The sequence below is a fragment of the Telmatherina bonti genome, assembly GCF_933228915.1.
Source record: "Telmatherina bonti genome assembly, chromosome: 9".
Classification (NCBI taxonomy): domain Eukaryota; kingdom Metazoa; phylum Chordata; class Actinopteri; order Atheriniformes; family Telmatherinidae; genus Telmatherina; species Telmatherina bonti.
In genome coordinates this window covers 34,874,520-34,887,977 of record NC_136627.1, presented here as the reverse complement: position 1 = coordinate 34,887,977, position 13,458 = coordinate 34,874,520, and the positions used below count along the sequence as shown (strand labels likewise).

The window sequence follows — 13,458 nt, the reverse complement described above, 5'->3', positions numbered from 1 at the left end:
ATGAATGAGATCTTGTTGCTAAAAGCTTATAACAAACATTTGTTCCCCCTTTTCATTTTGTTAATTTCATCCATGAAAAATGCCAAAAATAACACAGTTGGACTTTTGCAGCAACATGGTGATTCTTAAAGGAACTATTAGCTGAAAACTATTTCAGAATGGTGTGCATTGTGTCATTAAACAATCAAGAAAACTGGACAGATGGGAAACAAAATAAGAAAACATGACTCATAAGAGAAACAAAATAAGAAGTGTCAGGAAAAAAAGTTTACCTACACCATCTGAGAGTGACGTCCTCAAGAAATTGGAACAAATCCAGCATACGACCCGAGAGATGCATCTGGATCTTTAGTTGATATATCTACTGTTCAATAGAGCTCATCAGAGGTGGTGTCAATGGAGCAGTGGCTGTTAAGAAACCATTTTAGGAGAGATAATGGGAACAAAAGGCTAAAGGACATCCAATTACACAAGAACTGGACTGAAACTAAGGGGCAACATGTCTCCTGGAGTGATACATTCTCCTCAGAGTTCAGACCTAAACATTATTTAACTATTGGGATTATTAAGGGAGTATTTTGACAGAAAACAGGCAAAATTTGACAGAGGGCTTTGGATTTTTATGAAGTCTTGAGAACCACTCATGAAGTCTACATAACAAAATGGCAAACATGTCAAAGAAGCTGTGTTGCAACTAAAGACGTTCTTAACAGATATTGATTTTTTTCCATAAAGACCATGAGTTTTTTTTTTTTTTTTTTTTTTTTTACCTTGTATAGTATAATTTAAGTGTCATGTTTTTACATATGGCTGGACATAAATTTCTTTCTATTTTCCCCCTTTTTTCCCATAAACTCAGACACATAAATCAGGGGTGACTCAAGACCTTGGCACATTATTGCAACATGTGGAAATTAAACTAATTTAATAGGTATTAAGTAGTCAGTTTTTAATTTGGCCTATTAATTGCAGAAGTCTGACCAAATAATCGTGTTTACTTTCTTGTGTATGTCATAATAAAGTTGCTTTTATCTACAGCTAACGTGTATGTTCAAGTCACTAGACATTTTTTTGGCATTATTCATTTAACCAAACGTGTTGTTTTGCTTTAAAGTAAAGTAAATCACAGGTACATAATAACTGGAGCAAAAACATCAAGTTCATTTAGGACAAAATAGGTTTTTGCGACCTTTACGACATTACTGTCAATGGCGCACGGAACGGAAAACGGCATAGAGAAGAAGATGGCGGAGGGAGCTAACGATGCAGAGCTACTCAAGGAGAAGGCGAATAAGTACTTTAAAGGTAATTAATATAACTTTTCAATTAGGCGACCGTGTTTATCTGTTTTAAACCGGCATTTACATTATCCTTCTTTGATTGAATGTCATTATTTTGTCGCAGTATGGAGCCGGTCTCGCATATTACGCAAAGCTAATGCCGCACAGGGAGCATGCTAACTGTAAACTCCATTCATTTGCATTGGGAGTTAGCCGTTAGCTGCTAGCCTGCGAGGCTAACGCCAAGCAGAGACACGCGCGGTCTCTAAAAGCCGCTTCAGATCAGACTTTTCACAAGGTTAACTGTATGGTCATCTGTTGTGCTGACCAATAATCCATAACGCTAAGATTAAACCCTGGTGTCTGTTTTTAAAGTGTATTTTAAAGTGAGGATGAGACACAGCTCCTAGAATTTTCTGTTGGCCAGGAAGCATGTGAACTTTCCCCATTTCATTATACAATCCCTACACCTTCATTTAGACGTGTCTGTGTGTTAATACTAGTATATAAACGTTAAAGAAGACAGGCAAAGGAATAAAAATAAAATTTTCAAACAATTTAAAAATTAAAATAAAAATTTTAAAAATTTTAAAAATAAAATGAATGGAAAAAAATTAAGAAATAAAATTTAAAAAGAAAAATTTATTCCGTTTTGGTCCCAGATTTATTCTTTAATTTATATAACTTGTGACAGGAATTTTAATCTATTCTGTTCTGTTCTATTCTATCTAGGATGAGGCGCAGCTCCTAGAATTTTCTAGGATCCTGTGAACTTTCCCCATTTCATTACACAATCCCTACACTTTTATTCAGATGTGTCCGTGTGTTAATACAAGTGTATAAACATGAAAGAAGACAGGAAAAGGAATAAAAATAAATAAGAAAATATTTAAATTAAAAAATAAAATTAAAAAGAAAAATAATTCTGTTTTGGTCCCATATTTCTTCTTTAATTTATCTAACTTGTGACATAAATTCTCCTTCTCTTCTCTTCTCTTCTCTTCTCTTCTCTTCTCTTCTCTTCTCTTCTCTTCTCTTCTCTTCTCTTCTCGGATGAGACACAGCTCCTAGAATTGTCTAGAAAAGGAAGCATGTGAACGTTCCCCATTTTATTATACAATCCTTACACTTTTATTTAGATGTGTCCTTGTGTTAATACAAGTGTATAAAGAAGGAAAGGAAAAGAAAAAAAAATTGTTTTGGTCCCAGATTTCTTTTTTAATTTATATTACTTATGACATAAATACAGTATTAACGGAAGTGGTGCACTGCTGCAGTTCAGCTGCCAGTTCTTAGTGAAAATACTAGAAGTCCTATGATTATGGTGTCAAGTATACTTTTTAAAGCTTTGTACAGCTTTGGGGTTGGGATACAGTTTATTCAGGCATTTTGACTCGATCCTAAGCGGTCAAAAAGTGACCATGCGGCCGTGGAGGAGGTGGTTGTGTGAGTGCCTGATCAGAACGTCGCAAACAAGAATAAATCAGTGAAAGTAGGTGCCATGGGCAGTTTTATCACTTGTCACATAAAAAACCTTGTTCTCATTACATGTTTAGTTAGTTTGAATGCTGTTGTGAGTTAGATCCATACCTTAAGTCGCTGGTTTCACAAGTCTCCAAACACACCATACATGAGTTCTTACATCTACTCACTGCATCTTTCATATTCGCCATATTAACACTCTTTCATTGTTGATATTTGCCATGCATGTGGACAGAAATGAGATTACAACTATCTTGGGTGTTGGGTGACTTGGGTGGATTGTTGTTATAATACAATCATTAATGCTCCTTTAAGGCAGTAGATTCACCATTAGTTACCAATTAAACTGTTAAAGCGAGTGATTGACTTGATTTGCTTTCTATTTATATATAGATATAGACATAGATATAGATAGACAGACAGATAGGTGCCATTCATAGTTGCAATAACCAGTTCAGTCACACATGAATATGAAGCACACAAACTTATGATGCTTTTTGTTTTCACTGAATAAATCATGCTTTTCTGATAAAAATTAATTGAAAGTATTAGAGTCAACTTAATGGTTCACCTGAGATAGAGAGATGTTGAAGTTGGTTTCCTGTGAGTCTAAACTTCTCTTTTCCCAGAGCAGAGTTGCATTTGTGGTCTAAAGCTAAAATATGATAATTATTCCAAATGATAAAAAAAAAAATCATAATTTTAAATGCACCTGAATAAATGAGAATAGTATGCTTAGACTCTGATTCCAATAACCCTTAATATGACCCATGAGACCTAATATATTGTTTACTGGTAATTTTATTCTGTATGTAATCGCATGAGAAAAATGCTTTGTTTTAAATGTCGTATTATTTAATGTTGTTTAAATCCAGTTAATATATTTTTCAGGATGACATAAAATGCTACCATTCATTGCTGTCTTTGAATGATCCTCTTAATGGTTAAAATTGGTAAATACTTTATTAATTAATGTGACAGAGAAAGCTGAGCACAATACAATCAGTAATAAACTATTAATATAAGACCTCAGTCATTTTATACATTATAGAACTCTATTTAATTCTTTGTTTTCTTCTTTTTTCAGAAAAAGACTATGAAAATGCAATCAAGTACTACACAGAGGCTGTGGAGCTCAATCCATCCAATGCCATCTACTACAGCAACCGAAGCCTGGCATACCTGCGCACAGAGTGCTATGGCTATGCCCTGGCGGATGCCACGAAGGCCCTGGAGATAGACAAAAACTACATAAAAGGATATTACCGCCGCGCCACCTCCAACATGGCGCTGGGAAAGTTTAAAGCTGCGCTGAAGGACTATGAAACAGTAAGACATGTCAAATCACTAATTATTAGCATTCAGTCGAGACATAGAGCATGCATCAAGTTGTATCGGGTGACCTGGACTCGCCTTAATGCTCTAAAACAGGGATGATCCAATAATCCAGACACAGTGCCAGTTGTTAAACTGCCTGTAGGGGCTGTCATCCCACAGCTGATTGGCTTCCTGCTTTTTATTTGTGCTGTTAACTTACTAAATAAATCATATATTTGGGATGTGGGAAAGAAAAAACCTCTAAAGATAAGCAGTTTATCACTTCTCTCTGTACCCGTCTCAAGAATAAAGTAAAAGCTCATGTCTAATGAGAATACTTTATATTTCTGCTAGATTTATACTCCTGTAGACAAAATTACATTAAAATCTGCTACAGATCATTTCCGTGCTGTAAAGATTAAATCTTTCCTGGATCTTTTTATCATCATCTATGTTCTCTTCTGTAAAGTCATACAAGGTCTGTATGTTGTCTACCTTCATGTATGTTGATGATTTTCTGAAATTCTACATGTCAAATCCTTTCCTTGTTCTGAAAATAGGTAGTGAGGGTTCGGCCAAACGACAAGGATGCGAGGATGAAGTATCAGGAATGTAACAAGATTGTGAAACAGAAGGCCTTTGAAAGAGCCATTGCCAGTGATGAGACAAAAAAATCTGTTGTCGACTCTCTGGACATCGAAAACATGAGTAAGTTTCCTCTGTTGTTGCACAGATAAATACAACACATTAAACAGTTGTAAAATTTCCTAATCAAATGTGCTGAATGTGAACACAGCTAGTGTTTCTATACTTTGATGGAGCGTTGACAAGGTGTGTGGCGTGTTATTTTTGTGTTCTGGCATTTTGTTTTCTGTTGCAAGTTGTTGAATCCAGACATAGGCAGGACATTTTAGTGATTGTCATGTGAAAGCAGAGAAAAGGTTGTATCTCCACGACCAACCACAGTGTAAATTAGAAAGTTTTCTCTCTTAAATGACACATTTACTGTTACGTTTTGGCAGGTCCTAGCTCATATCCTGTCATGCTTCTCATGGTCATCCGTGTCTTCATGTCACATTTTTATCATTGATTTATCAAATCAAATTAGTTTATTTGTACAGCACCTTTCATACAAGAAGCAACTCAAAGTGCTTTATACATATTAAAATAACAAGTAAAACAAATACATATCATCATTCACACCATACTGACACACCTCAATCTCATGTTGCTGATAAAGCTTCTAAAATAGTCTTCTGTCTCTTTAACCGACAATATTATTAATAGTAAAAGAATAAACATAAAAGAGATAACATCTGGCTTGGCAGACTTATCTCTCTGGAAATGTTGTCTAAGATTGTACAAAAAGAAAAAAAAAAGAAAAATGAACTTTTAAGCAAAGTGTTTGCTGAGCGAATGAACATTAAAGATTAATTTGTGTTGCAGCGATTGAGGATGACTACGTGGGCCCCAAAGTTGAAGATGGAAAGGTCACATTGCAGTTTATGAAAGACATGATGGATTGGTTCAAAGATCAAAAGAAACTGCACAGAAAGTGTGCCTATCAGGTAAACATGCATGTTCGTACATAGAACCGCGTACCTTCCCGCATCCATGACTAATCCTCTCTTTACATTTTCAGATTTTGGTACAAGTTAAAGATATTCTATCAAAACTACCGAGTCTTGTTGAAATTACATTGAAGGAGGTAAGAACACCAAAACATTGGTTTCTGCACATAAAACATCTTTTTTTTTACTAACAAAGTTGTAGTTTGGAGTGTATTTATGGTCTTCATATGACTTTTTTTTTCCACAGGCAGAAAAAATAACTATTTGTGGTGACACCCACGGGCAATACTACGATCTCCTCAACATCTTCAAGTTGAACGGTTTACCTTCAGAAACCAACCCTTATGTATCCTTTCAGCCATACGTCACATTTATTTATACTTGTGTTTTGAGTTGTCACTCCAGGTTTTCGTTATTCTGGTCTAAAATGATAAAAGCCAAATGCGTCAAACCCAGAACGTGTGCGTCATTTTGCTTAACCACAGCATTTAGCTGTTCAATGGTGACTTTGTGGATCGTGGCTCTTTCTCCGTTGAGGTCATTCTTACCCTCTTTGGCTTCAAGCTGCTCTACCCCAACGACTTCCACTTGCTTAGAGGTGAAAGCACTCAGTGTGTCTGTGTGTGGGTGTCTGAATGTGTGTGTAATAGTTGTTATAAGAAGTGGAATCGTATGCTAATTACATGTCTGTCAGCTTAAAACGCAACACTGAACGTTTTTCATGTCAGTCTTTTAGTTTTGCTTTTAACATTAAACTACAAACTATCTTATAAAGTATTATAACAGGACTTCTTTATAGAAAATAAGAAGGTTTATTTGTGCAGGTAACCACGAGACGGACAACATGAACCAGATGTATGGATTTGAAGGGGAGGTGAAAGCCAAGTACACAGCCCAGATGTTTCAGCTCTTCAGTGAGGTCTTCCAGTGGCTTCCGCTTGCACAGTGTATCAACAGCAAAGTGTTGGTAAGATTGTATCTGAAAGAGGTCGAGCAGGAGAAAAATGAAATGTGTTAGAAGACAGTTAAGTATCTGTAATCAGTAAAAGTCTATTACCAACATCTGATTCTGCTGATAAAGTACTACAGAATAATTATTTTTACAAATAATTTTTCAACTTTCTTTTGTGATGTGGTTTGATTTTAGTTACAATCAAACTCACAATCTTTTATTTAATTATACAGGCGGTCCTCGGGTTACGCGGTTCTCGACTGACGCCGTTTCAACTTTACAACGCTCATTAAATATTACATTTAAATAAATGTAAATAAAAAACATAGAGCAAGTTACGAGGTTCTGTATAAGCTCTTACAACGTGTGAGGCTGAGACGACGCCTCAGTTGGTGTAAATTTATTTTATTTTAACAGAAATGTCTATTTTAATTGCCTATACTGTGTTTCCATTTATATGGTGTATAATACATGTATTTAGATGGTCATTTTGTGATTATAGGGGTGTTTATTGGGTATTTAAGGGGTAAAAATCCGACTTATGCGGCGGCGTAGGAACAAAACCGAGAACCACCTGTACTTTGTTTTTATGACACAAGTTGAAATACTGTGTAACTGAGTGATTTAGAGAAATAACAGATAAAGAAAAGAAGCCAAAAGTCTGTTTCTGTCAGTGTTTTATCACTCTGACAGACACAAACAGAAATCATCTGATTTGAGCCCCCAGAATAAAACTGAACAGAGGAAATGATATCAGTGAGGAAAGATGGGAGATGAGCTAATAAAATGGCAAATAAATATATTAAAACTGACTAAACAGGATTTAAAGAAAACCCAAAAATCAAACTAAAACAAAATAAACAATAAAAAGTTATCAATAGAAATGAAGGTTAAAAAATTAAAGTGTAGCAGATGAATAAAATAATTAATCTAACAAAAATAGATTTAATCCTCATTAAATTACTCAAAAAATCAAAATGAAGTTGTAGGTAAATATAAATTATAAGAACCAGCTTTGAAAGGTTTGTATTTATTTCTAAAAACATGAATATTCTTTTCTTTTGTCAGGAATGTTGTTTCACAAACTTGGACGATGGTGATAAAGTGAAAGGTGGAATTTAGTTCTAACTTTTTCATTTAGAGACTTTCAGATGAACAGTCTGGACCAATACCATTAAAGAATGATCAAAGAATCTTAAAATTTGTTCTGAAACTTAACAAGAAGCCAGTTCAGAGACTAAAACCAGTATTGATGTCGTTCTCCATCTCAGGTCATGCATGGAGGACTTTTCAGTGAAGATGGCGTCACGTTGGAGGACCTCAGGAAGATTCATAGGAATAGACAACCTCCAGATTCAGGTGGGGCTTGACGTTCAGCATCTTTACAAAACTCTTGTAAATCTCCGAAAAGGAAATGGGTACATGTCAACACGCTCTAACACGCTCTGACGCTCCTCCACAGGTCCCATGTGTGACCTTCTCTGGTCAGATCCACAACCGCAGGTCAGTTCTCCACACACTGGAATGAGAGGAACGCCCTTCATCTTCTGCTGTGGATAAATGATCAGTTTGTCCTTGTCTCTCTGTTACAGAACGGCCGGTCGATCAGCAAGCGAGGGGTGAGCTGTCAGTTCGGACCGGATGTGACGGAGCGCTTCCTGGACCAGAACAAGCTGGACTACATTGTGCGTAGTCATGAGGTCAAAGCAGAGGGTTATGAGGTCACCCACTCAGGGAAGTGCATCACCGTGTTCTCAGCACCCAACTACTGGTAAGTTATGGTGCTGCCGAACTCAGCCACAGAGTCCAGGTGCTGCTCATTTCCATGTTTTACCTCCGGTCGAGTCCATTCCTGACCCTAATGTAAATCTAAACGTTTTGGTTGCAGATGAATCTCAGAGTTTTGATAAAAGTTTGAAGATAACCAAAAATAACCATGTCGACACTCATTCTGGTAGTTTCTGTAGTGGACGTTGCTTCTGCACATCCTCTGAGGTTAAAAGATGTAACGAGTTTCAGGGAAAACTTGAAAAATGGCGGCAGAATACCAGAACTGGAATGTAGCAGATACGTTTTTGTTGGAAACTGAAAGTAGCTGCGTTTCCATGACAATTTTTCACAAAATATAAGCGATATTTGTAAGAAGAAAACTCTAGAAAAATAAAAATTAGAAAAACAACAATCGCGATTTGTGTTGTTTACATTGAACTGTGTTTAACGCATTAGCCTCAACTTACGTAAAATCTTACGCTCATGAGATTTTATGAGAATGTAGCCACGTCGCGTTATTTTGGGGTTTTATACTTGCTGCGGAGAATTTACTACGACTTTTGGAACATTTTCTATCTCATTTTCTTTTCTAATACTCTGAAATTTGCTGTTGTTTGTTCCGCACCGCGCTATCGTTACGGAAATCAACTGGTTTCATGACCCCTCACGTCACATCCGGGGACACTTAAATGCAAAAATAGTGTTTCCGTTACACTTTTGCGATATATTTCTACATTAAAACGTCTGAAAAACCACCTTATGAGAGCATAAAAACCTTTTAGCCATATTTGAAACTTTTTTTTTTTTTTAATGTAGGTGTTTCCATTAGCGTGTTTTTTTTATTGCAATATTTTGTTTTTGTGCAATTCTAGGTGTAATGGAAACACACCTAGTGTCAAGGTTTATTGACCATATTGATGGTAAAAATTATATTGTAAATCAAAATAAAAATCTTCTTTTTAATTCTCTTCTTCAGAATTGGTTTGCACTGCACACGTCAAAGTCGTTCTGGTTGTATTAAATCTTTCCATGATCTCTGAACGTTACTGATCACTTTATCCTGCTTCCATTAAAATTTCAGTTCGAAAATCTGATCAGATTGATCTCAGTATGATAGATAAAATATTTGTCCACGTGAACAGAGTTGGTGACATTCACTTAACTCGTGAGGGAGTCCTTTTACTAAAACAGCAGGAATGAAGCAGACTCTTATTTCTCCCACCCAGATGATTCAGCTCAACTGCAAACCAAACTTAGATCCACATTTTGGTCACTTTCCATAAATCTGTTTTTACTTAGTTTCATAGTTTTTATTTTTGACTTTGTTTCATTTTTAACGACAGTCTCTATCTCAGTGTCACCAAACTGCAAATGTTGACTGTATGCTTTGTCTTCCAGTGATCAGATGGGAAACAAAGGAGCATATATTCACCTCAGGGGATCTGACCTCAAGCCAGAATTTCACCAGTTCACTGCTGTGGTCAGTATTCTTTACACTACGGTACATTATTCACAATGTCACAGAAAGTTAGAGATATTTGTCTTTTTAAAGCAACGATGCACATGCAGGGTATTTATTGTCTACATGTTCTTCTCTAACAAGATGATTAACCACCGAATTAATGAAATAACCACTAAATGATCTGGTTCTCTGACAGCGTTTATGTAAACAGTCCTCTTTGTCATACGGTTCACATTTTGACATCAGACTAACTACGTAAACCCGCCGCTGCAGCTCTAGTTATAGTACATGGAGGAACTATGATGGAACGAGTCTTCCTAATGGGGGAGTGGTTAGTCCACTGTTTACAGAGGTGGGCTTGCCATGAGCAAGCCTTGACCCCCTTTCAGCTGCTCCCTGGGCCCCACAGCATGGTAACGTACTGTACAGGGTGATACAGGGGTGGTTTTCACTCCCAATCCCATCCCACTCCCACAGGAAAAGTTTCATCCCATCCCAATGAAATTACTCCCAATCCCACTCCCATTCAGATTCCCGCTCCCAGTTTTGAAATTTATTTAGTTTTGATGCAAAGTGATTAAATGATTAAGTTCTGCCAACCTAATCGTCATTACTAAGAACATTCTATTGTAAATCCATATTGGTTTCTCCGCGGGTCTTTGATAACTCCATTCCTTTTCTTAGTTCTGACGGGGAATCAGTGTTGGCTTCTGGGTGGTGTAGTTCTGTTGTACTTGGGTTACTCTGTAGGATTATTGAGCAAAAACTCCATCTTTTCTAATCCTTTTCTTTCTTTTTTTTTTGGCTGTTGGTTGGTTGGTTCCCGCTCCCATCTGCTCTTTTATCTTTATATTTTATATTTTAAATATATTTATACTTTATATTTTTATTTTATATTTATATATTTTTTATATATATTTTTATTTTTATATTTTATTATTTTTGTCTTATATATATATATATATATATATTTATTTTTAAATTTGTTTGTTGTTTTTTTTCTTTTATGCTGTTTTTTTTTTTTCGTTTTATCCCGCACCGTTCCAATCACGTGATTAATGGTAAAACTATCTCCTATCCTGTGGGAATCCAGCAGAAATCCCGTGACCGATGGGATTCCTGAAATATGGCAGCCTCTAGCGCACTGTAGTACATCTGGACATGGGTTAAATGCATAGCTGAATTTCCCAGTGGGGATTAATAAACTAAAACTTATTCTGATTGTTCTTATTGCTTAAATGTCCCAAGTTCATGATGTAATACCGATGTTTTCCTTTTTTCTTTTTGTAAATTTCATCTAGAAGTTGAATATCTGTAACTTTGTGTGACCAGTGTAAGTTTTTGCTTGTAGTTCTGGAAATGCACTAACTATTAGATAGCGTATATTTATGTCTTTTTCCTATTAAATGTAGTATAAATGTACTCAACTTTCAATGTTCAGATTTTAGTAACGTGTACAGTGTTACAGCGACATCTGCTGGGCTTCAGATTCCATCTCTTTTGTCCTTTTCCAGAAACTTCTGACCAGCTGCTTTATATGACGTTATAAAGCACCACAAATTAAACTATAAACAGTTTTATTAGCTGGATGTCAGGCGTGTCTTCTAGCAACACATAATCTTTGCAAAACATGTCAAAACTGCTTCTAAAACCAGTTTCCTTCTTTTACAGCCTCATCCGAATGTCAAGCCCATGGCGTATGCCAACACGCTAATGCAGTTGGGGATGATGTAGAGGCCGCACGAAATCTGAAATCTGTCTGTGACACTGATGACCTCCCATCGGACCCGAACCATCCTCGCACCTCATTCCCTCCAGTGCTCGCACATGCTCTCGTTCATGCTTTAGTCTAAGAGATCCCTTTTCCCTACAAACTTGAGCTAGTTGTATGCAGAAAATATGTGGTGTAGTTTTGATGGGAAGAGATCACTTAGTCCAGTCCAGGACTGGTAATATTCCTTCACGTTATTGGTTAAAACTGGAAAACTCATGCTTCTGTAGTCCATTTGCCTGCTCACGTGTTGCATCACTGGGTAAAGAAACCAACCCTGAGAGTTTCAGATGAGTCCCCTTTGAGCTGCTTGTCCTTTTAAAGTATTTGATATCCTCAGCAGATGGCTTCAAATAGCTGGTATGTACCAAAGATCTGTAATGATGATTGTTCAGTTTTAGCAAGAGCTTCTTGTTACTGAAACCTAGCATTGTAATGTTGGCCTGCATACATAGTTAAGCAGTTTGTAAGCTGGTTCAGTGTTTCTCAAACCGAGCATCAGTATATCGGCTCAGGTTTCATTCAGCAGGAATACAAAATCTGACCGATTTCAATCCGAACAAACAAGGAAAAAGAAAAAAAAGAAAGATTCTCTGGGTACACTCATAAAGGTGCTGTTTGCCATTAGTGATGTATTTAACTGGTAACCTTTATTTTGCACTGCTTCCTGTTAGGGAAGGTACTGTGGCGCTCCATGTACTCATCCCTGATAGTCATTGTGCCACTCACTCGGCAGCTCCTGCACAGTTCAGTCCTCAAGTTAGCTTTGGTGTACAGCAACACTGATGCCACTCTAGTCTTCAATACATACTCAATTATCAGTGGCTTGTTATTCCCATTTGTGACTTTCTTCATCACACAGACGTCCGGAAAACAATCCTGTCTTGAAACGCACAGCTGCATTGTCCAATGGCCCTCAACTTTTTAGATAAAGAAATACACAGATGTGTATGTATATATACTGTATCATTTAAAGATTCTGTGTAATGTTTGGAGAAAATTATTGAATTAAAAAAAAAAAAACTAGTCCAGTGATTTTAGAAACTGGTGTGTATCTTCTTTTATTATGTGTTGACTTTATCCTGTACAATTTACCAAGGTTTTGTTTAATTTTTCACAGTTTGGTCCCAGATGTTTCTGGTTTTCAGGTTTTACTCCTTATTTCCTTCTAGTATTACTGCTGGAGTAATTACTGGAGTAATAGATATTAAAGCATTCCTGTAAAATGTCACAAAGGATTCTAATCTTTTTCATCTCTTACTTTCATACCATGTTAATTTTTTAAATTAAGAAGTCAAATTTTTGTGTTATTGGAGGTTTTATCTTTCAGCCATTTACATATTTTTTTTAGTCTTTCAATGATTAATTAATAACAGAATTTGATAGGTTTATAAAATATAACTTCCATTATATTAAAAAAAACCAGCACAAAGGAAAATAATTTGGATTAAATACACAAACATAACCAAACACCTAAAACATTAAACGTCATCAACAGCTTACGTCATAATTAGCCTGACAGAATTACATCCAATCAGAGCTTCCCACCGGTGCCTGAGCCATAGACATAATATATACATAGACGTCACATTGAGCGCTGGAGAGTGAATCAGCGTCTCCGCCATATTGGTTTTTCTCCGCTTTATACATTATACATAAATACATTGGAGGCGCATGGAAACCCATCCAAGATGGCGGCGCGGTGTCTATGTGTATATATGTCTATGGCCTGAACGCTTGACAGTCGCACGACGATGACGTCCGCGTTTTAACAGCTGATCATCGTTCGTCAGCTGTGCGCCGCGTTTTGACAACACACAGCACGAGTTTGAGCAGACACCTCGGGGTGGGGG

General features: G+C 36.5%; 1 protein-coding gene across 1 annotated transcript; it reads left to right on the top strand.

The window, feature by feature from the left end:
* Window positions 1–1,208: 1,208 nt before the first annotated feature.
* On the top strand, window positions 1,209–12,629 carry ppp5c (protein phosphatase 5, catalytic subunit; the record flags this gene model as incomplete). Its single annotated transcript, XM_079247066.1, has 13 exons — window positions 1,209–1,305; window positions 3,850–4,091; window positions 4,640–4,787; window positions 5,526–5,647; window positions 5,722–5,787; window positions 5,898–5,996; window positions 6,143–6,248; window positions 6,475–6,617; window positions 7,874–7,961; window positions 8,065–8,105; window positions 8,195–8,373; window positions 9,771–9,852; window positions 11,506–12,629. 13 exons carry the CDS (start codon window positions 1,209–1,211, stop codon window positions 11,566–11,568), a joined length of 1,476 nt encoding a protein of 491 aa, XP_079103192.1. The 3' UTR covers window positions 11,569–12,629.
* Window positions 12,630–13,458: the final 829 nt, after the last annotated feature.